General features: G+C 66.6%; 3 protein-coding genes across 3 annotated transcripts; all 3 read left to right on the forward strand.

The window, feature by feature from the left end:
* Positions 1 to 23: 23 nt before the first annotated feature.
* Positions 24 to 6315, forward strand: CHLRE_01g004550v5 (uncharacterized protein). Its single transcript, XM_043058169.1, has 8 exons — positions 24 to 183; positions 514 to 2492; positions 2750 to 3173; positions 3335 to 4051; positions 4288 to 4463; positions 4644 to 4842; positions 5026 to 5196; positions 5452 to 6315. Exons 1-8 carry the CDS (start codon positions 178 to 180, stop codon positions 5698 to 5700), a joined length of 3921 nt encoding a protein of 1306 aa, XP_042928083.1. The 5' UTR covers positions 24 to 177; the 3' UTR covers positions 5701 to 6315.
* Positions 6316 to 6971: 656 nt separating this feature from the next.
* CHLRE_01g004600v5 (uncharacterized protein) lies at positions 6972 to 20549 on the forward strand. Its single transcript, XM_043058170.1, has 6 exons — positions 6972 to 7811; positions 8184 to 8230; positions 8544 to 8673; positions 8953 to 9054; positions 9313 to 10851; positions 11109 to 20549. Exons 1-6 carry the CDS (start codon positions 7770 to 7772, stop codon positions 18777 to 18779), a joined length of 9531 nt encoding a protein of 3176 aa, XP_042928084.1. The 5' UTR covers positions 6972 to 7769; the 3' UTR covers positions 18780 to 20549.
* A 622-nt stretch (positions 20550 to 21171) lies between these two features.
* Positions 21172 to 22841, forward strand: CHLRE_01g004651v5 (uncharacterized protein). Its single transcript, XM_001702080.2, has 2 exons — positions 21172 to 21596; positions 21742 to 22841. Exons 1-2 carry the CDS (start codon positions 21255 to 21257, stop codon positions 22015 to 22017), a joined length of 618 nt encoding a protein of 205 aa, XP_001702132.1. The 5' UTR covers positions 21172 to 21254; the 3' UTR covers positions 22018 to 22841.
* The last annotated feature ends 114 nt before the right edge of the window (positions 22842 to 22955 follow it).

Genomic DNA, 22955 nt, shown 5'->3' on the forward strand with positions numbered 1-22955 from the left:
TCACAAAACACTGAAACGAATTCAACTACTATCCGTAATACTCGTCAGGGTTAGAGCGACTCGCGTGTGCTCGACTTTCATGTTCAGCTGAGTAGCTTTTTTCAGGCCATTGCCTGAGCGCCACAACTGGCAGAAGCAGGTGTATATTGGCACCCTTAAGGATCGAGAGGCGCTGATATGGAGGTGCGAATGGGGTACTCGCGTTTGGGCAGCGCCAGACAGTCTCGAGCTACTAAAACCTGCCTTGTGCGTATCAGATACGATGGAAAAAGTGAACGACGTGGGCTGGGACGGCGTGGTGTGGACATGGGGCGCGGCTTGGTCCCTTTGCAGGCCTGGGAGAGCCTCGCCGCTAAACGCACATATACAATAGAAGCACAGCAGCATCCTACACCATGCGAACACCACATAAACGCGACAGCTTCCCGTGCACGCGCCCGCCTGCACCGGCCCACTGCCACGCACTTCGCGCGACACCAACTCGCCTGCACCCTGTCTGCACCCTCTGCGCAGGTGGAGGAGCCGGGCGAGTCCTTCGCCTACTCCGAGGCAAACGGCCGCCCTCGTTACGTTCCGCCCTCGGAGTCCGGGCTGCCGGATGACGACGCGTCCATAGCCTTTTCCGATGCGGGCCTCTCAGACAAGCCCCCCGCCAGCAAGCCGCGCAGCGCCGCGCCCTCGGTAAGCGGCAGCGTGCGGGCGGGAGGCAGCCGCAAGCCCTCCCAAACGGGCGGTGCCGCCGGTGGTGGTGGTGGAGGGCTGGCCTCAGAAAAGAACTTCAGCATGGCGGATGACGACGCGTCCATTGCGTTCTCCGACGCGGGGCTGTCAGACAAGCCAGCCAGCGTCAAGCCGCGGGCGCCCTCCCAGCGCGCCACCTCCACCAGCGGCAGCGCCAAGGGCGGCCCCTCGGCGCCCGCCGCACCGGCCGCCGCCTCCAGCATCGCCGGCGATGAGTACGACCCCAGCGCCTCCATTGCCTTCTCAGACGCGGGCCTGTCTGAGAAGGCCCCAGCAGCCAAGCGCGCGGCCTCGACCGCAAGCAGCCGCAAGCCCTCCGAAGCAGGCGGGGCGGCCGCGGCGGGCGTCGCAGCAAGCCGGCCCGCACGCAACAGCGGCGTGAGCGGCTCCATCAGCGGTTTCACGGTGGACCACGATGAGGGCGATGACGACGACGACGGCGCCGCATCATCGTTCGCGGCACCGGCGGCGCCGCCCAGGCGCCGTTCCTCTGGCATCTCCCTGGCAAGCAGCGCCAAGCCGACCCCGGCTGCTGCTGCGCCAAAGCCTAAGCCAAAGCCGGCGGAGAGCGGTAGTATTGATCTGGACGGCGACATTGACCTGGCGGCAACAGTGTCGCTGTCGCAGAGCCAGCTCGGCGATGACGCCGCCAGCGCCCGCTCCGGCGCCGCCGCCGCCGCCGCCGCCGCCGCCAAGCGGCGCAGCTCCGCCGCCAGCGGCCGCGGCGCACCGTCGGAGTCGGGCCTGTCCGTGCGCTCCAACCGCACCGCCGCGCCCGCCCCGGCGTCCGCCGCCGGCAAGTCCACCAGCAGTATCGGCGGCGGCTACAGCGAGCCGGTGGGGTCCGACGGCGAGGGCTCCGACGCCGCCAGCGCCAAGCCCCGCCGCGTCGTCGCTGCGCCCGCCGCCGCCGCCGCCGCAGCTGCCGCCGCCGCTGGCTCCGACGACGACGACGGCGCCGAGCTGTCCGACGGCGACGTCAAGCGTGTGTCCATGTCCATGAGCGGCCGCGTGTCGCTGGTGGCATCCGCCTCCCAGAGCTCAGTGGCCGCGCCGCGGCCGCGCTCGCGCGCCGGTGAGCGGCCGCCGTCCGCCTCCGGCAGCCGCCGCTCCGCCGCGCCCACCGCCTCGGGCGGCGGCTACAGCGATGATTTCGACGACGCGGCCACCAGCCGCAAGAGCAGCCGCGTCAGCCGGCCCGCCGCCTCTGCTGCCGCCGGCGAGAGCGGCAGCATCTTCCAGGAGGACCACGTCCCGGATGCGTCTGTGTCGTCCATGTCCGCCTCCGCGGCGTCAAGGAAGGGCGGCAGCGGCGGGCCCGTGTTCAAGCGTGTGCCCGCCAACGCGCCCGACTCGCCCTCGGCGTCCGTGACCTCCTCGCCAGCAGCCGCACCCGCTGCCAAGCCGCGGCCAAGCTCCTCCCGGGCCTCCTCCCGCGCTGAGTCACAGCCGGCGGCGCCCGCCAGCGCCAGCGGCGCGGACTCGTTTGAGGGCGCGATCCGCGTGCCGCCGCCAGGCGCGCCGCGGCCGGGTAGCGGGCGCCGCCAGCCGCCGCCAGTCGACGACTACGACGAGGCTGGCAGCAGCGGCGGCGGACGCAACGTGTTCTCGCGGCAGCGGCCGGCGTCGGCGGCGCCGCGCGACCGGCAGGGGTCGCAGGTGGAGGCGCTGATCCGCAAGCACCCCGCCACGTGGGATGCATTGGATGTGGCGAACTGGGTGGATTTTATCGGGCTGGGGCAGTACCGCAGGTAAGGACAGGACCAGGAGGGCTGCGCGGCTGGATGGGTTGGACGGTAGGACTGGTTGGAAGGTAGATGTGCCTTTGTCCATAGGCTGATTGGGGTGTTGATGTGGAGCGCTGCATGCCGGGCGAGCTTGCATTGCGCTGATGTGCAAGCCAGGTTACTACTCAGTAGTACCTGTCTCCGCCTTGACAAATGCACTACGGTACCCGGCCCCCACCCATCCGCACTAATTCTGCATCACTCCGCGCCACACCGCACAGGCGCTTCCTGCACCACTGTGTGGACGGCCGCATGCTGCTGCGCATCAAGGACGCACAGCTCAAGTCCGAGCTGAGCATCGGGCCCATGGGCCACCGTGCGGCCGTGCTAGAGGCGGCGGCGCAGCTGGTGCGCAACTACGAGGAAGCCGCGGCGGCGCGGGAGGCCGGCGGCGACGACGGTGAGGGCGGCCGGCACGAGTACGGCGCACGGGGCGGCTCGGCGCCTCGGCACCGGCCGGCCTCGGCGCTACCAGGCGGCGCGGGTGCGCTGACGGCGCCGCCACCGCCGCCGGGCGGGCCGCGGCGGCCGGCGTCTGCGTCGCGGTCGGTCATCCCGCCTGACCCGTACCTGGGCCCGGCGCAGGGCAAGCAGACGGTGTATGAGCAGCGCGCGCGGCTGCTGTTCGAGCTGGACAGGGCGCAGGTGAGCGAGGGCGGGGGCGTTTGGGGCTGCCCGCAGGGATGCGGAGGAATGAGTGCACATGATTTCGCCACCCCAACCATGGCCGCCCCTGCCCCTGGCGTCGTCGTGTTTCTTACCGTAGAGGACCCTCGTCCCCGCCTGCCCTCCTCTCCGACCCGCAGGCACGCGCCGAGCAGCATCGCGCGCTGGCGGAGCAGCTCAAGCACACCGCCAACCTGTCCTCGGACGAGGTGGCGCACCTGCGCGGCCTGCTGGCCGACATCGAGGCCAAGAACCGCACCGCCTTCGGCACCTCGGGCGCCGTGGACTCCTCCGCGCGCATCCCCTGGCGTCACGTGGGGCCCGGCACGCGCCACAACAACTGGGCGTCGGAGCGCTTCGCGCGCCCCGGCGACCCCGAGACCGTGGACATGACCTTCCAGCCGCGCATCAGCAAGGAGAGCAAGAAGATCATGGGCGGCGGCGAGTACGGCGAGGGCTCCGGCGGCGCCAACAACTTCCTGGACCGGCTGAACAACGACCTGCGCAAGCGCCAGACCAACCGCAAGGAGCTGGAGCGGCGCTACTACAGCGAGGGCGCGGGGGCGGGCTCGCCGGCGCAGGCGGAGGCGGACTGGCAGGTGGTGGCGGAGGGGCTGCAGAGCCGCTGCCACGTGGCCTTGGACCGCGACGACCCGGCCGGCACCGAGGAGCTTATCGACGAGGCGGTGGACAAGCTGTCCACGGGCGAGTCCTGGCGCGAGGCGGGCTGCCGCGCCGGGCCCATCCGCGCCGCCAAGGGGCCGGGCAAGGTGGCGGCCATGGCGCAGGCGCTGCGCTCGCTGGCGTTCATGGAGCGATACAAGAGCGACCTCAAGCAGAAGAACGGCAAGATGAAGGTGGGGCAGGCTGGGGCGAGGCTGGGCGTAGGTGGCCGTGTGTATTGTGATGCGCCGTATGTCATGTCGCCGAACCCTGCCAGCAAGCAACGCGTGACTGCTGGAGGTAGGCGGGCGGTGGCCTTACGGCAGGCGGGAGCTGCCAGCCGTCTCGTCAAGCGCGCCAAACGCGCGGTGCCCCTTCTGAGCACCCTCTGCCTCTTTCCTCCTCTTCCATCGTCCATCCACTCCGGCAGGCATTGGAGACCAAGTGGCTGCACCAGACGCTGGGCGCTCAGTACCTACCTGGCGCCAAGGACAAGGAGGACCTGACGCAGGCGGTGGGCTTCTTCGCGCTGCTGGGCTGGCGAGGGCACGACGGCGGCCCCAGCGAGGAGGCGGTGACGGAGGACCTGTTGGACAGGCTACTGGAGTGAGTGTGTGGCGGGGGGCAGCAAGGGAGGCGTAGGGCGGCACGTGAGGCAGTACCGGTAGTGGCGGGGCCGGGGCGTGTGTGGTCAGGGAACACTCTATCGATAACCTTTGTTTGGACTCGCTGCTCACCCGCGCGACTTGACCTATCTGCGAAACCCTCCCTCCTGCGATCCTGTAGCCGTGCCATTGAGTACCGCATCCGCTACGACGCCTGGTGGGACCGCGTGCGCGAGCGGCCCGAGGAGCGCGCGGCGGGCTTTGTGTGCGACGTGGACTGGCGCAACGAGCCGCGCTGGGCGGCGGACGGGCTTGGCAGCATGATGAGCCGCGAGATGGACCGACACCAGCGCGGTGTGGACAACGACGCCTCGGGCCAGGTGGGGCTGCTGGCGGTTGCTGGGAATGCTGCCTGTGTTGCCCGCAGTGCCTGATTGCGGAACACGTGTATGGCGGTTGTATGTGTACCTGCATGCAACATCACCAAGGATTGGAAGTGCATCTCTGCAATCAGTTGAAGTCTTCGATCCTCTGCGCGCCCTCCTGCCCCTTCTGCACCTCAGCCCGACGCGCCCGGCCAGATGGACTTCGTTGACTTCACGGTGCAGCTGCTGGGCAAGTCGCGGCTGGACGACCTCAGGCGCCTGCGCGGCAGCAGTGCGGGGTCGGCCGAGGGCGGCGGGCTGAGCGAGCGCGGCAAGCGGCTCGCGGTGTACCGGGCCATCCGCACGCAGGTGGGTGGAGGTGGTAATGGAGTGGAGGTGTTGGGTGGGCGCCGGTGCTGGGTTGGCTTGAGTGGGTTAGGTAGGGGCTAGTTGGGTGGGGCGCTGGGATGGTGCAAGCAGGTGGATGAGCCTTGCTAAAGACGAAAGGTGGGCAGGTTAGGAACGGTCGCACAGGCGTGCTACACCACACCCAAGGCCCCGCCCGCAGCACGCCTTCTCATCACCTGCCTGCACCCTGCTCCTCCTTGCATCCCCATCCTCCAGAAATTCATCGAGTTCACCCAGAAGGACCTGGAGGAGCGCGAGCGCAAGCTGCGCCAGGCCTACACTGCCCTGGCGCCGCCCAAGCGCGTGCTGCAGTCCAGCCGCATCGAAGGCTTCTTCGAGCGCCTGATGGAGGACGCCAGCAAGCGCCGCGCCAAGGCTGACAAGCTGGCGCACGACAAGGTGGCCAAGGAGAAGGAGATCCTGGCCTCCTCCGTCATGTACGGCCGCCCGCGATCGGCGCGGTAGCGGCAGTGGCACTGGGGCGTGGCGTGGTGGTGGCGTGGTGCTGTGGTGGCGTGGGTTGGTGTGGTGTGGTGTGATGCTGTGGCGGTGCTGGTGATGTGTCGCGGTTTTCTGGTGTCATTGTGGCATTTCCGGAGGGAACGGAATCGAGGGGTGGGGAGGCGTGGTGGAAAGCGGTGAATAGGATGCCAACTGTCAAGTGCGTGGGATCACTGACGCGGCAGTGTTGGACTGGATGGGAGGCTTGTGATATTTGCGTTTGATGTGTGTGACTTACCTGGCCAGGTTCGGCCACGCGGCGGGATGCGAGCCCCACGCGCAGGAGTCAGGCTGAGCTGTACGGTAGTGCGGCAGGTTGCGGATGGCTGGATGCTGCCGCCGCATGTCATTCCCAGGCAGGGTTGCCTAGTACGCGGCCCTCTCTCCATAATACGCGTATTAATACAGCGTACTAGGATTTCTAGTACAGTACGTTAAAATACGGTGCATAATACGCTGGGCCAGGGAATCCGGGGGGGAGCCGACGCAAACACGGCACGCGTGCCCGCACCATGTCCGAATCGGTGTGCATTGGATTTGCGCGGCCATAGTCTTCTAGCGGAATTTCCTTCAACTTATTATACTCATACTGTTCAAAGAAAACACAGCTGCAGTGCGGAGAGCAGCCATGGTTCGCGAACTTCGACGGACATCCCTGGACATCCTTTCCAGCACCCCTCGCGCCCCTCGCCCCGCCACGGCGCAGCCACGGCCCACCCCGCTGGTTTCCCCAGCACAACGTATTTTCCAACGTACTAGCCGACGAGGGCAGCGTACAGTACGTAGTACAGTACGTAGTACATAGTACGCGTACTGCGAACTAGGCAACCCTGTTCCCAGGGTGCACCCCTGTTTTGTTGTCCTCGAGAGTTCGAGTGCGTAAACGTGCTTGAGGCTTGGGCACTTGGTACGGCGCAGGACTAACGCCGCGTGTTAGCCCCAGGTGCTGAGACTCTGTCATAGCAGTGTCACGCCGGATATGGATGGTTGTTAGCACTGGTTCTTCCGCTAGCACGCCTGCTTTGGTGCCGGTGAATTCACGGGGCAGAGTGTAACCACGCCGGGAGGGAGTACCGCCTGCCTATCTGACGATTTCGTCCGCGCCCTCGATTCCACGTTCCCATGGGCAACAACCACAACCCTGGCGGATGCATTTCGCGCGCGAGGGCACTCGAGCGGAGGCAGTTGGCGCGAGTCCCGCTGCGCGCTCGCTAGTGCCGAACCCTAGAGATCAAGAGCAACACGCATCAACCAAGAAAGATACAAGCTTGCAGAGGTCGCCGTGAGGAAATAGTCCCAGCTAAAATGCGTGCAGGTCTCAACCTGCCACGACTCCCAGTTTCGGCGAATTAACCGCTGTCACCCTCGTCAAGGCTTCCCTACGCGTTTACGTATACTCCTATGTAACTTAGTTGTAGTGGGCGTGCTTTCAGACGCGTATACGAGCGTTGTGTCGGTTTTGGAACGTGGTGAATCCAGCAGTCTGCCACGCCGAACGCCGGAGACGCTCTCTCGTCTTGCCAACACTGCCGCGAGTAAAGTCCTCAGAATTGAGCTTAAATATATCATTAAAGTGGGCGTCGTCGCTGGTCTGGCGCCACACCGCTTTGGGAGTTGGGTGTTGCGCAAGGCGCTAATCGAATTCGTTCCGCCTGCATATCGCACATATCGGGGTACATGTGAAGGTATACATTGAACTCTAGCCACTCAGTAACTCCATGCTACCAGTGCAAGGCGCTCCGTACAGGTATTAGCGGCACTAGTGCAAGCGGAGGGGAAGAGGACGGAAGCCTGCCTACTACCGCCGCGATAGCCGTCGTGTGACCTACTAGCTCCATGCAAAAGATATAGAAAATGGAAGGCGAATGCTCAGACACTTGCACTCCGCAATTTGTGACGAGCTTTTACATACTAGTATTCAGTCACAAGGGTAGTGGCCCTAGGTCACGACGCTTATGCATATCATTGTGAGTTGTCGAACCAGGAAGTCCTGGCGAGCGTGCTGCCGCGGACAGGAGGGCTAAAGGCAGAGCATGGCCACGGTCGGTGAACCGCCGCTGGAGCAGCTCCGCGAGGTACGTTGCGGGGTACAATAAGCCAGCTGAACTCATTTCTGTTGCTTGGGAAACCTGGCATACGGTCTGCCGAAGGCTTGCGCTTTGGGGAACGGGGCGGAAGCCACCCCGGTATTGGTCCCTCGCTTTTGTCGGTGCGATTGCGTAAGCCTTGATACCGTCTATTGACTGCAATGATAGCGAAGACTACGAAGGTTGCTGTCTCGCTAGGGAAGGATGCAGAGGCGGGAATGCCTTTCGTGCATCTGTTGCAGGCAGGATACTACGTGAACTTAGTTTGACATTATCCTCTTCTAATACGGCTGCTCGGCGGGTTATGGACCGTCTTAACCCGCGGAAACCATCTTTCTTCCCCCGATGCCTTTTATGCAGCTCTTCCATCTTTCGGCTCGCGACGCCTGCATCACGCTAAATATCAGGTGCGCCTGGGGCCAACAGGGGTGTGCAGGCTACGGCGGCCGGGGTCCCGCCCGCCAACCCCTGCCCCGCGCGCGCTTGCCGGCCAACTTCCGCCACCTTCCACCGTTTCCCCTTCCAACTCCGGGACCCCCACCTCGCGTTTGCGTATTGGGCTTGTCATGGTGTACATACAAACGGCATAACATTATCATGGCGGGGTTCCAAGCCCGGGCCATCAACTTATTGCCAGCTATTGCGTGCACCAGCACTCTGACCCCGCACCACGTCGACACCCAGCTTCTGTCCCGCCTTCACATCCCAATTCCCCCGCAGCCAATCGCGGCTTAAGAAGATATGCCGTCAGCACGGCATCTCGCGATGGCCGCACCGCAAGCTGGCCAGCCTGGACTCGCTGCGGCAGCAGCTGAAGGGCGACAGCGGCCTTACCACGCAGGACAGAGCGGTGGGTGTGCAAGTCTGCAACCGTGCATGCGAATCAGCTGCGGAAGCCCTACACGCTCGACGCACCATCATGCAGTGTCCTGCTTGTTTGCTTCAAGAAAGTTCCGGGCCGTAGTCATGATGAGGATGCACTATCGCCGCGCAGCTCCCCCGTGTCGTCTTACAACTTCCAAAGTAACCGCGGCTTTAGTCACACGGTTCTGTACCCCTCCACCTCCCCGCCATGCATATGACATTCTGACGTGTCTGGTGCTGCCGCTTCCTTCTCCACCTCTACCAGGTGCTTCTGGCGCGGCTGGAGGCCCAGGTGGCGGCGGTCATTGCGGAGCCGGACAGGCCGCTGGAGAAGCTGTTCGAGGACATGCGGCAGACCAGCTACAAGGTAGGGGGAGGGGGAAAAGTTACGCGTGGGAGTTGGGCGTGGGGATCGGGCGTGGGAGTCGGGCGTGCGTGTGGGCTTGTGTGTATGTGCGTGCACAAGTCAAGGGTAATGAAACACGTGCGGCCGGCGCGCGCGTGGCTGCTTTGCGCAAGGGAGACGTATGCAGGGCGCACTAGCCGCGTTGCAGCCGGCTGGCACAGTGCCGGTCACCACCAGCATCGTGATGTGTTCCTCGCCCCGTGCGTCAACCCCCAACAGGTGCGTTACCACGCACGCAACAAGCTGCGTCGCGGCACGGGAGCAGCTGGGGAGGGCGCTGATGATGGTGATGCTGCCGGCACCGCTTCTGGGGGCGACGCATCCTCTCCAGCGGGGCGCGCCCTGTCGACGGAGCGCGGCGGAGGCAGGCGGGGCCGGCGCGGCGCTGCCAGTCCCCGTAGGGGGCCGCAGCGCCGGGCGGCGTCCTCGGGCCCAGCCAGCGGCAGCCGGCTTAGACGGGCCGGGAGACGTCGAGGCAGTGATTGGGGCGGCTCCTCAGGCGAGGAAGAGGCGGCATCGGACTCGACTGAAGCCGCCTCGGATGACGAGGAGCAGGCGGCGGGTGGCGCTGCAGCCGGCGGCTACTCGGAGCGGGACGATGACGAAGACGACGAGGGCGATGACGGCGAGGACAGCGATGAGGATGACGAGGACGACGAGGAGGATGAGGACTGGGTGGCGGGCGGCAGGGCTGGCAAGGCAGGGGGCCGCCAGGCACGTGCGGACATGGCGGCAGCTGCTACAGCCGGGGGCAGTGCTGGGCGAGCCGATCGCCTTCGCCGCCGGGCGACAGGGTTACAGGGGCTGCGTGTGCCGGCGGCGGCATCCCCCGCAACTCCACGCAGCCGGCGGCGGCGGCGAAGCGCCGCCCCGCTGGACTCGGGGGACACAGAGCCTTCGCCAGGCGGAAGGAGCGCCGCCGCTGCAGCCCCGCTTGCGACAACCGCCTGTGGTGGAGGCGATACCAACAGCAGTGACAGCGCAGGCAGGAGCCTGGAGCAGCGGCAGCCGGCGGCAAGGGAGGGTGCCGGTGACGCAGCCGGACGGCCGCCTACGGCGCCACAGCCGCAGCTGAGCGGCCGCTCCCGCACAGTGGCCTCCCGCTCGGCGTCCGCCCGCGCGGGCGCGCCAGCGGGGCTGCCCGGCTTCAGCCCTGTGCGCGATGCGGCCACGCCCAGCAGCCACACCGGCCCTGCCGCTGCCAGCCGCGGCCGGCTGCACTCCGGGGGACACGGGCACGGGCACGCACACGGGCGCGCCGCCAAGCCGGAGCGCGGCGGCGCAGCCGCCACACTGTCAGCCTTTGCGGCGGCGGAGCGCGCAGTGGCCGGTGCATCTGCTGCAGGTGCTGCTGGTGGTGGTGGTGGTGGTGGTGGTGGTGGTGGTTCTGCTGTGAAGCAGGAGCGGGAGCAGAGTGCTGGGCAGCTGGTGGGCCCGGGCGGCGGTGGCGGCGTTGCCGGCGCTGCTGGCCGCGGGGCCGACGGCGCGGCGGCAAGGGACGACGCTCGTGCGGCAGCTGGTGACGTTGCTGTTGAGGCAGGTGCCGGTACAGGCGGATCGAGCCAGCTGGACGGGTCCAGCCAGTGGGGCATGAAGCGAGCCCGGTCTGCGCCGCAGCCCCAGCCTCTGGGCGCAGCTGGTGTGGCGGGCACGACTTCCTCCCACCAGACCACCTCTTCAGATCGCTCGCAGCACCAGCAGCAACAGGCGCCGCTGCCGCCGCTCCAGGCCAGGACGTCGAGGGAATGGCCGCCCATGGTGAGTCACCAACCTATTGCCGGCCGCATCCTTGTGTCTCGGCACATGAGGCACGTAGGCACAGCCGGGCTGAGCGCGCCAGAACAGCAGACGGATTGAGCAGCCAAGTCACCATGTGTTAAGAGAGCACAACGGGAGAAACACGCAGGACTCTTTCGCCATGTGTGTTTGCACCTTGTTTACTTGCCCCTAGGCCCCCTGGTGATGGCACTGACGTCGCTGCATATCCGCTGCCCCATCCACACGCGCCCCAACAGGACATGATGCCCTCAGGCTGGCAGCAGCCCTACCGTCAGCCCATGCCGCTGGACGCAACCCGCACTACGCCTGCAACGGCCACCACCGCCACGACTGCTGCTGGCGGAGGTGCCGACGTTGGCTCGGGCCGCCACCAAGACCGCCGCTTAGACCACCCGTCGCACCTGCAGCAGGCGCCGCAGCACCCCCACCCTCAGGAACCCCTGCATCAGCGGGCGCAGCGCCCTGCCTCGTCGCCCACGGCCTCCATGGGCGGGCCTGCAACAAAGCAGCAGGCCCACGGCAGCTACGGCGCCGCAGCGCCCCTCCATCACACGGCGGCCCAAAGCCATAGCCATAGCTACAGCCACGCCCCGCCGACGGCAACCACCGCGCCGCCGGCGGAGCCGCATCCTTTCTTTTCACCAGCCGCAGCCGCAGCCGCGGCCGCTGCTGCCGGACCGGGAATCGAATCTAGCCTGGGCCTGGGGTCGTCTGTGCCCAGGTCAGGGGCGCTGGAGCATGGTGTTGAGGACTGGGAGTGGCGCTGGCGGGAGGAAGGCCAGCAGCGGCATCAGCGCGCCCTCCTGCAGCAGCAACAACAGCAGCAGGAGTACATGCCGCCAGCACCGCACCACCACATGCCTCATGAACAGCAGCAGCGGCATCAACAGCTGCTGCAGTCACAGTCGCAGTCGCAGTCACAGTCGCAGTCGCAGCCACAGTCACAGCAGCAACGCCATGACTTGCACCGGGAGCAGCTGCCACCGCTGCCGCCGCAACCAGAGGCGCTGTCGCGTCAACAGCAGGAGCAGCGGCAACAGGAGCACTTTGAGTTGCAGCAGCTGCAGTTGCTGCAGCAACAGCAGCAGTCGCAGCAGCTGCAGCAGCCGCAACAGCACCTGATGCCGTCGTCCTCCTCCTTCCAACGCGACTGGATCCCGCCGCCGCAGCCGGATCCGCAGCCTCTGCCGTCCTGGCGCCAGTCAGAGCCGCTGCATGCTGAACCGCAGCCACGTGCCAGCCGGTCGCAGCAACAGCCTCAACAGCTGCAGAGCCCGGGGCATGTGCAGCAGGGCCAGCCGCTACAACACGGCGGCGCGTCCGGCAGCGCTCCTACGTACCGCGGCGGCGGCTTCGGCTCAGAGCTGGATGGCGGTTGGCACTGGCAGCAGCAGCAGCAGCAGCAGCAACAGCAGCAGCAGCTGCTGCAGCAACAACAGGCGGCATCTCTGTCGCACCAACTGCAGGAACGTGAACAGCAGGAGCTGCAGCGGCAACAGGCGCAAGCCCGACACCACATGCAGCTGCAGCAGCAACAACAAGGCGCTCCGCCGTCTTCGTCATGGCACGGGCAGTACCCGCCACTCCACCAGCGCCCCGACCAGGCGCACGCGCAGTACCCCCACCTGCAGCAGCCGCAAGAGCACCAGCACCCACAGCAAGAGCGGTACCCGCCACTGCACCAGCAGACGCAACAGCAGCTGCAGCAGCAGCAGCAGCAGCCACAGCTGCAACAGCAGCAACAGGCACAGTGGCCAGGTGCGGACCCTCGCCTGCTTGCGCCTGGCAGGCAGCCACTGCCGCCCCCGCCTTCCTGGTCAGCCCGCCAAGGTCCCGGCTCGGCGCCGCCGTCTACCTCTGCCGGCCACCCGACACTGCAGCAGCAACTGTACCCGCCAATGTACCAACAGCAGACGCAACAGCAGCCGCAGCCGCAACAACAAAACGCAGGCCAGCAACCCGCCTATCACCACCACCCGCTTTTGTCGCCGCACTCTCCGCAGTACCAGCAGCGGATGCAGGCGTCGGCGCCCGTCGGCAGCGGCGGTGCTCACCGACAGAGCCAAAGCATCATCCCGGGACCTCCAAGCGCTCTGCTGTCGCTGCCGAGCCCCGCCTCCAATGAGCCCAGCCCCCGAGACTTCGCCTACCCCTCGCCCCTGCCTCCGCATCACCAGCCACCGCACCAACCCCACCCGCACCACCACTCTCTGTCGGGCAGCGGCTTCGACTCGGAGGGCGGCGCTGACGCCGCGGCTGCTGCCCGCCGCCCGTCCAACCAGTCCCAGTCCTTTGACCAGCAGCACCAGGCGGCGGCGATTGCGAGCGGCACGCTGCGCAATTGGTCGTCCTCCTCCTCGGCCTCATCGCTGCTGGTGTGGGGCTCGGCGTGGCCCCCGGGCAGCGGGCTCGGCGGCATGGGCCCTGGAGGCATGGGCCCCGGAGGCGTGGGTTCTGGAGGCATGGGCCCCGGGCCGCTGGGGCCGGGCGGCTCGAACCCACACGGCGCTGCGGGCAGCGGCGGCGGCAGCGCCTACGGCGCGGCTGGCTTCCGCAGCGGCCTACACAGCGGCGGCGGTGTGGGTGGTGCCGGAGGCGCCGGTTTCGGCGGCTCAGCGGGCGGCGGGTATGGGTGGAGCTCTGGGGGCAGTTCATATTCGGGCGGCGGCTTTGCGCATGCAATGGGCCTTCCGTCGTCGGGCGGCGGCGCAGCGGCTGCCAGCGGCACCGGTGGTGACGGCGGCGGTGGAGACGAGAACCGGATGCTGCACGAGGGGCTGCGGGGGCGCAGTGCTTACGTGTCCGATGCAGGGGACCGGCGGGATGAGGCGGTGGCAGAGGCGGCCGCAGCCGCAGCCGCCACGGTTGCGGCTGGACCCGGCGGTGGACGCATGGGCGGAAGGGATGCCGCAGGCACTCGTGGCGGTGGTGGCGGAACTGGCAGCGGCGCGGCCACAACCGCAGCCGTGGCAGCCGCCGCCGCTGCGGCTGCGGCCGTGGCAGCGGTTGCGGCTACCTCGGGCGCTGCCGACCATGAAACGCGCCATCGCTCGCCAGCACTGCAGCCACCGACGCACCATGGCGCCCCCACCGACCTGCTCTCAAGTCGGCACCACGCGCGCCATTCGCACGTGCTGCCGCCCGCCGGAATGAACTACGCCGCCTACCTGCCTCCGCCCTTGTCACTGCCTCCGGCGTTGGACTCGCCGCACCAGCCGCCATACAGCGCGTCCCACGGACCGGCCCACGGCCGGCTCAACCCGGCCGCCTACTCCCGTGTCGTCTCCACCGGCTTCCCTGGGATTCACCCCGGGTCGCTGCCTGGCAGCAGCAGCCCAAGCCCCAGCGGCGGCGGCGGTGGCGGAGGTGCCAATGCAGGCGGAGGTCGTGTCGGTGGCGGCTCGGGCACCGCCGCCCGCCGCCGCGGTGGTGATCGTGCAGCCAGCCCGCTTGGCTCGTATGGCAGCGGTGCTGCTGGCGGCGGGGGCGGTATCGCTGCCGGCGTAAAGGCAGAGGACAGGGGCCCTAGCGGCGGCAGCGGCGGCGATGGCGGCTTTGGCGGGGACGACACTCGGGACGTGGAGCCACATCTTGGTCACGTAGCATTCCATGGCGGCAATGCAGGGCAGCAGCAAACAGCCGCCTACCGCCGCACGTCGGCCCCAGCAGCCGCAGCTGCCGCCACGGCGGACCCACGAGCGCAATCTGCCAGCGGCGAGCGCGACAGCGGCGGCGGCGTGGCAGTAGACCTTCGGCGCGTGCCGTACACGGGGCGGCTCAGCGAGCCCGTGATGCGGGCGCCGCTTCGGGCATTGCTGGGGCTTGGGTCCGACCTGGCTGACGAGGGCGAGGGCGAGGCGGAGCTCGCGGCGTCCATGGCGGCGGCGGCGCGTGATGAAGAGCGGTTCCGCATGCTGAGCACCGGCAGCAGCACCGTCGCGATATTTGCACCGGAGGCTCAGCCCCAGCCGCACCAGCAAACGCAGCACCAACAGCCGCACCAGCCGTCACGGCCGGTGGAGGGACGGCCGCACCACGGCTACGGTTTGCCGCGGCTGCAGCAGGGCGCGCCCGAGGGCCGTGTGGCTAGCGCCAGTGCTGCAGACAGAGGCGGCAGGCGCACCAGCGGCGACATGGAAAGGGGCGGTAACGGCGGCCGGCGGCCCCACACTGTGCCGGACGCCCGCGGCTGGGCTGGGCCCGCTGACCTGCTGCTAGCCTGCCAGGAAACGGACGCCATTGCGCAGGCCGAGGCGGCAGACGGCGTACGCGGCGCCGTTGGCCACCTACACCAAGCAACGTACCAAGCCGCCGCTTCGCTTCACGTAGCGCAGCAGCCGCGCGGTGGGGCTGCTTATGAGGAACCACCCCCGCGTCGTCAGCCCCACCAGGCAGCGGGTGCAGGCGGGCCCTCACCTGTGTGCTCCGCCGACCTCACCACACCCACCGCAGCCCATCAACGCCCCCAGCAGCTACGGCCGCACGCCGCAGCGCCGCCTTCTGCCACCTCCAGCCGCCACCAAGTCTCGCGCCGCGCTGCGGCTGCTGAGGCTGCAGTCGTTACTGCCACGCCCGTGGCGGCGACCGGCTCCTCGGGTCGGCCGGGTCCCGCTGCAGGCCCCTCTCCTGCCGCAGCCCCTGTTACCGCCGCTGCAGCTTCTGGTGCCGCCTTCCTGTCGCCAGTCGCCTCGGTGGCTGCGGGCAGCGGCGTGGCGGGTGGCCCTGCCACCAGCAGCGCCAGCAGCGGCCGCCGTAGCAGCGGTGGCGGCAGTAGCAGCAGCGGCGGCAGGACGCTGCTGGTGTGGACGGGATCACAGCCGCGCTGGGGGCAGGTGCTGCCGCCGCTGCAACACCAGTCACAGCCACAGCAGCAGCAGCCACAGCAGCAGCAGCAGCCACAGCAGCAGCCGGAGCTGCAGTCCCCAAGTATGCGGCCGCCGCAGCTACAGCCGCTGCCCCTGATGCCGTCCTCGGCGCCGCTGCGCACCGGCCCCCAGCGCCGCATCAGTGGCGCCGGCGCAGCTGGTGCTGAGGTCACCACCGGCACAGCGACTGCATCTGGCCCAGGGCAGGAGTCCACCAGCGCAGCAGCCGCAGGCGCCGCCGGTGCGCTTCCGCCCATGCCGCCTCTGCCAGCATCGCTGCTAGCAGCGCTGGCTGCCGGCGGCGGCGCAGGCGGCGACCTCTCCCCAGATGCCTACCCCGTGACGGCGCTGCAGCCGCCGGCAGTTGGCGCCGCTGACCGCGGCACTGATGCCGGTCAGCGCGAACAGGACCGCCCGCAGGGCCGCAGGGCCTCGCCGCCTCCCGCCGCCACCGACCCCGCCAACGCCACAACCGCGGGCGGAGTGCCACTGTCCATTCTGGAGTACCTGCGCCATGGATCCGGATCCGAGCCGCCGCTGGATCTCGAGGCGCTGGAGGACCTGGACATGGATCTGGATCTGGATTTTCAGACGCCGCAGGCCGGCGACGCGGCCGCCGCGCTGGCGCTGATGCGGCCGTGGCTGACGAGCACACCGGGTTTGGGCCCCACGCCAATGGAGATATCGCCGCGTGCTGCTTTGCCGGCTACGCGCCGTATCAGTGCCGCGGGAACAGAGGCACCTGCGCCCCAGCGCCAGCAGGCGCCGCCAGCAACCGGGCAGCCTACTTGTGAGGACGCCGCTGGCTCAACTGCTGCCGGCGGGGGCACTGCTGCAGCACCTGCTGCGCGCATGACGTCAGCGGGCCAAGCGGCTGCCAGCACCGCCCTGTCGCTTTCTGCCTCTGCCGCCGGCCCAAGCCGGCCGCCCCATGCCACCTGTGCCGCTGCAGACGCTACAACGTTTGCCTCACCTGTCGCCGCGGCCGCAGCTGACGCCGCACGGCAGCACGAGTTCGCATCTCCCGCCCCGCACGCCGCAGCAGCCACGGCAGCAGCACCCGCGGCAGTGTCACCCTGCACGCCTGCAGCCGCCGTGATACCGGGTAGCGGGGCCGGTGGGGCCGCTGGTGCCGGTGCGCCCGCGTCGCCGCCGCCGGCGCCCGTCAAGCGACCTCCGCCGGCGCGGCTGTTCTTGCACACCGTGCGGCGGCACTCGGGTACAGGCGAAGGGCCTGCTGCTGAGCCCACGGCTGCGCGTGCGCATGCCCCTGCAGCTCATGCGGAGGGTGGCGGCATGGACGCGCCTCCGCTGCCACACCACCAGTCACAGCAGCAGCACCAGTCACAGCAGCACCCCCAGCACCACCACCAGCAGGCATCCCCGTACGGAGGCGCAGCGGCGCACATGTACGCGGCCTGGTGCAGCAGTCCTGCCGCCACGCCCACCCGCCACAACGCATCTGGTGGCGGCGCCGCCGCCGCTGCCGCAGGCAGCACCGGAGGCGCTGCCTTCGCTGCCGCGCCCGCGCCGCCACAGGCGCCCAGGGCCGCAGCCGCAGCCGACGCTGATACGCGGAGCGTCAGCGTCACCGGGGGCCTCGGTGGGAGCGGCAGTGGAGGCTCTGCACACGGCGGGGGCACTGGGGGTCTCGGAGGCGTCTCACCGCGCAGCCGCGCTGCGCTCTTGGTGGATGTGGCCGAGCCTCTTGGCCCGTACGGGCCCCAGCAGCCCACAACTGCCACCTCGACTGCTGCAGCTGCTGTAGCTGCGGGTGAGGCGGGTGGCGCAAGCGGCAGGCAGCTCCAGCCGGCTCCGGCACCTCCAACTGCGGCCAGCCGCTACCCGTGGAACATGGGCTGGGGTGCGGGGGCAAGCGGTGCAGCGGGCAGGGAGAACACACCGCTGCGCCAGCTTCCGCCCTTCCCGCCGCCGCAGCCTGAGCTGGCAGCCCTGCCGCTGCACCGTGCGCAAGCGACGGGCACAGTGGCGACAGGCACCGCTGGACCTGGAGAGCAGGGGCCGCAAGGGTACCAGCAACGTAGTGGCGGCGGCGACACGACGGAGGCCCATGTGCCACCACCGCTGCTGCAGCCGCCGCCACGCGCCACCTCGCCTACCGGCTACGCGGTTGCGTCCTATCGCCGGGACAGTGAGGGCGGCGGCGTCATACCGGTGGTGTCGCCGCCGCCGCAGCTGATGCCGCAGTCGGTGCGGCCGCCGCCGCGCCTGGCGCCGCTAGTGGCGCCGACTGCCGCGGCGGGACCGCCTCAGCCGCCGCCGCTGACGTCGCCACCTGCGCCGCGCAAGCCAGCCAAGCAGCCCGCGCTCATGGCTCCTGGGCCGCCGGCGGGCCAGCGTCGCAGTAGTGGCGGCAGTGTCGACACCGGCGGCAGTGCCGGAGGTGCGGCTGGCCGCAACTCCCCAGCATCGCTTGCCGGGGCGGGCACCGGCGCGGCTGGGCCGCTGCCCAAGCTACCACCACACGTGCTGGAGCGGCCGCTGCCGCCGCGTATGCAGGTGCACATGCCCGCGCCCGCGCCTTCGCCGGCAGCCGTCCAAGGGCCTGTCGGCGCAACAGCTCACTCTGGCGCAGCAGCTCCCGGCAGCCGGCTACTAGCGGCGGCCATGTCGCCTGTCGGTGGCACAAACGCGGGTGGGGCAGCCGCCGGCGCATCGCCGCCGCCCCTGCTCAAGGTAACCATTGGCGGCCGCCCAGGCTCGCTGCAGTCAGCCATAGGCAGCTTCTCCGTGCAGCCTACGCAGCTGCCGCAGCCGCCGCAGCTGCCGGCATTGCCTCAGTCACAGCACCAGTCACAGCGACAGCACCAGGTCGCAGAGCAGGGGCGTTTTGGGATGCCAGGCGCGGCGGGCTGGGCCGTGCCGGGCGCTGCTGTGGGCGCGGCCGGCTCCCACCTGCCGCAGCTGCACCAGCACCAGCATGCCGCTGCAGGGATCTTGGACGGCGATACACAGTCTGCCGGCGGTACTGGTGGCGGTGGCGTCAGCAGCAAGCGCAAGCGGGAGGGCGATTCAGAGTAGGATGGGCGACATGGGTCTTCACGCGCGGTGCACATTGATGCAAACGCATGAGTGGGGCAACATGAATGCCGGCAGCACTACCTGTCGAAGATCGTGAGTCGATTGCATGTGGCCGTGTGACTAGCAAGCACTTATATCCGTGCATGGAAAGCATGGCAGGTTGGTGCATTGGAATGCAAATACGGTACACTCGGCGGTAGCTGTTCAGGCGGTGGCCCTGCAACTGGACGAGAATGTGTGTAGACTGAAGTCAGGCAGCATTTAGATCGGCTGCTGACAACATACCTTCCCATTCAAGGGGATTCATGGGACAGTAGCGATGCCTTGAACTCGTATTGACGTAGTTGGTGGCGAGCGTGTGAGGACCAGCAGCAGGTTTAGCGCAGGATGCAAAGCGCATCAACGTCCAGGCACATGTCATACTCACATTTGTTGACGCGTAATCAAGCAACGCAGAAAGAGCAAGCGGCGCAGGGTGACCACACAACCAGCACGATGTCACTACGCGGTGAGGATGCGAGGTACTGCTGTCACAGGTCGCGCGCGTACGTTCGCAGATGTAGGGGGTTGCATGCATGTCCTGCCAGCTGTAAAGGCGCATGGCGTCAATTGCACCATGTGCGGCGCCGTGCCACCACAGACCCATGGGCCTGGACTGGGCCTGAGCGCCTTGGACATGGCCGTCTATTCTGCCCTGTGTATGGGGTCAGGGAAAATGTGGGTCCGGGTGCTTGTATGTTGACTTGGGCCGCGGCACGTAAGCCGTCATGCCGTCTGCATTCATAGCACAGCCATGGTGTGCAGGCCGGGGGCTTTTCGATGGCACGTTTTTGCGCTGTCGGCGTGTGTTCAGGCTTGGGGACGTGGTTGCATCGGTTTGCATTAAAAGCGAAGGCTGGTGTGAGGCGCGCGCTCATATCATCAGCCCAGCAAGCCACGCGGTCGCTCTGGCCCCTACTATCGCCGTTGCTCATCAGGCATGCTGTCATAAGGTTTCGCTCTCTTTCTTTGGACTGCGCTCACTCCCTCTTCTTCTCTCAAGCAGCATACTGGTGCTCTCATGTTTGACAGGGTCATACAGCCCCGGCAAGCAGAGAACCTCTTTCTAACTATTATGCGTGTGTTTTGTGCACTGCAATGGTCTATGCGTAGTCTTGATTAGCCTGTGGGCAGTCCATGAATGACTCATTGGTGTTATGCGTCTTGCAAGTGAGGGTAGAGAGGTTCACTGATCAAGGGCATAAGATCAGGCCCACCAGCACGTAATTCAAGTCTTTGCGGCACCGCATTCCTAAGCGTTTTGCAAGCTGTCTGTAGGTGCGCGTGGGCTGGCGTGCCTGTGGTGCGTGAAACATTACTGCCATTCTGAGACTGGAGCTGGGGCTGCATCCCCTGTGTCACACGCGGTGACTAGTATGTTGTATCAAGTCGTAGCAAGTAAAACTCTGCTTATTCTGGCTTGTCTTCCGTAGCATGCACCGGCCTGATGCCAATTTGTGCTGGTGTTGGAATTGCGCACTGATGAAGGAGGCATGGTCTGTCGGTTAGGCGTCGGCGGTAGCTGGACATGCCAGCACCGCCTCACACCAGATCGATGAAGAACTTTGCACAATCAAAATGATTAGCAGCTAGCACTGGCACGTCGTGTGGCATGGGATGTTGAGTGTTGTGGCCTCGCGAATGGATGTAGGGAGCAGTGTACTGCTTTCCGTGCTGTGGGGCACTTCACATGTTGTGGCGGGCCGGGTGGCCATGTAATTTCAAGTCCGATTCCGGAGGCCCTTGTGGCGGAAGCCTAAACCTATGTCGGACGCGATGTACATCACACAGCGGAATGGTGTACACACGCAGGGCGTGCAGGACTGCAGGTGGGGGGTCGACTGGTCGAGCAAGGCAGGGCACGTCCGAATGTTTCGGCCTTCGCACGCACAACTGGTACAACGCACCGGTGGTGTCCCTATCCATGCCCCCGCACCGTGTAGGGGTCTTCTCCGCAACCTGTTCTCCGCACTCCGCAGCCTTATCGCACATGAACTCTCTGACCCAGCCCGGCCCCAGTGCTCTTACCTTACGAAGGCAGGGCCGGCACCAGTGACAGATGTCCGGAAAAAGGAGAAGGCAGGGGAAGGCGCAGCACCACACCGTCACAGCCCATGCTCGGCATGACACCACTCCCCGGCCCTACGGGAGAGCCGCGCGCTACCCACCAATGCGGGTCTTAGCGCCATGCCTCGGACGCAACACAGTATACGCATAAGCATAAACAGCTACGCTGGGGCGAAATCAGGCGACAACAGGGTTTCGCCGGATGAGGGCAGGGATGAGGCTCAGGCCTCAGGGAGTCACGGCACGCCAGCACGTTTCGCCCTCAGCACGCACGATGCTCGGTACATGTATCGGGTATCGCAACAGCATACTCTGCATATGCATTGTTACTGAGAACAAAAGCCAATTCAAGGGGCGTGAAGAGGTAACATGTCAGATTGGGCCCTTCGGAGCAGGCTTCGCGACTGGCGTAAACAAAAGGCTGCTGAATGCGGCTGGGATGACAAGGTATACTTCATATTCAAGAACGACACGCTAGACGACCTCGTCGCTCGGCGACCTGCAACCGCTGGCGACTTGCTCAACGTAGTCGGGCTTGGTCCCAAGAAAGTCAATGACTATGGCACTGAGATCTTGCGCATCATCAACCCGGGTGCTGCGGTGCCTGCCGCGCCAAAGTTGCCCGAGGCGAAATCGCATGCTGGCGAGCACTGGAGGCCCGAGGACATAGGGGCCTTGTGCCGGATGCACAGCCAGGGCGATACTGTGAAGGTGAGTTTGAGAGACGTGGTTTAGAACGCTGGATTCCCGCGAGTAACCGCAGCACGTTCGGGACCTTGGTCGCCAAGTGCTTGCTGCAACGCCGTTACCTGCTGATCGCACCGTGTTGTCACCTGGCTGGTGCACTGCGACGCAGGCGATGGCGGCACAGCTGGGCCGCAGCAATCTGGCAGTGAGCATGAAGCTGGAGGCGCTGGGCTTGCCACCGCACAGCGTGTCTCCAGCTCGCGTCGCGCATGCGCCCCTTCCCGCGCCCGCACCCGCGGCTCTGGCGGCGCCCGCACCCTCTGCGACATTGGCGCTACACGCAGGCTCAAAGCGGAAGAAGGAGGACGAGGAGGTGGTGGGAAAGGAGCAGCAGGGCGCACCGGCACCCTCGACGCCCGCCAAGAGGCGCGAAATAATGAAGTAGAGGCGTGCATGCGCACTGTCATCAGGCTTGCTGTTGCGTTGAAGATTTCTGCAATTGTGGGGGAGTCGCACGTTGGCAAGGGGGCGGGTTGGGGTCTGCAGCACCAAGCGCAGGGGCAGCTGCAGGCAGCCAGGCACGCAGTGTGGCTGTGCGAGGTGCCCAGCCGTAGCCAGCCGAGGCCCACCCACAGTTCGCATACCGTATTGGCAGCCTACAGCGATTGTGCTGAATGATAGCGGGCGTCAAGCCATCCAGCGCATGTGCCGCGGTAGGACATTGTGGTATGGTGTGTTTGGCCATCGGTTGGTGATTGTTGTCAGGGTTGGTGATGTGTGCCTGCCATCAGTGCCGATTGTCGATTGAGGGCCCCTCTATGCTTCTGCACCGACTCAACACAGAGCAGCGTTGGGCCGTCCTGTGAGGCGAGCGAACAGTGCGTCAATAATGCGAAGTGGTACCCAGATGCCTTCTGAATCACTGATGCTTTCTGTTGTCTCGCTGTTACATGACTTAAATCCCTTATCATGCAGGTGGGAACATAACGTGTGAGTGTGAGAGTGCGTGCCAGGCTGTCACAGTATTGCGCTACGAAGGTCTGTTGCAGTTGAGTTCTGTTGTGTGGGTGACGAGTTGTATCACATATATATGTACTTGGACTGCAACGCTCCCTGGCATTTTGTACTGGCGGGCTTGATTGCAGTGATGGCGAAGCAATGGCTGAAGAGTCTTCAGCGTGCATACACAATAACGGTTGGAACCCAGGGTGGCAAGAGTGCAGTGAGGGGTAGCCATCCATGGGATGGTGTGTATCAAATATGAAGTGAAGTGCCGACGTCCAGAGGTACAGCGGGCACACGCGACGCACTCCATACCGTTGTTTCGCCAGCGGCAGGCTGCTGGCTCCCCCGTGTTTCCGTGGCGGCTAACGCTAAAAACTA

Source organism: Chlamydomonas reinhardtii, chromosome 1, assembly GCF_000002595.2.
Source record: "Chlamydomonas reinhardtii strain CC-503 cw92 mt+ chromosome 1, whole genome shotgun sequence".
NCBI classification, from domain to species: Eukaryota; Viridiplantae; Chlorophyta; class Chlorophyceae; order Chlamydomonadales; family Chlamydomonadaceae; genus Chlamydomonas; species Chlamydomonas reinhardtii.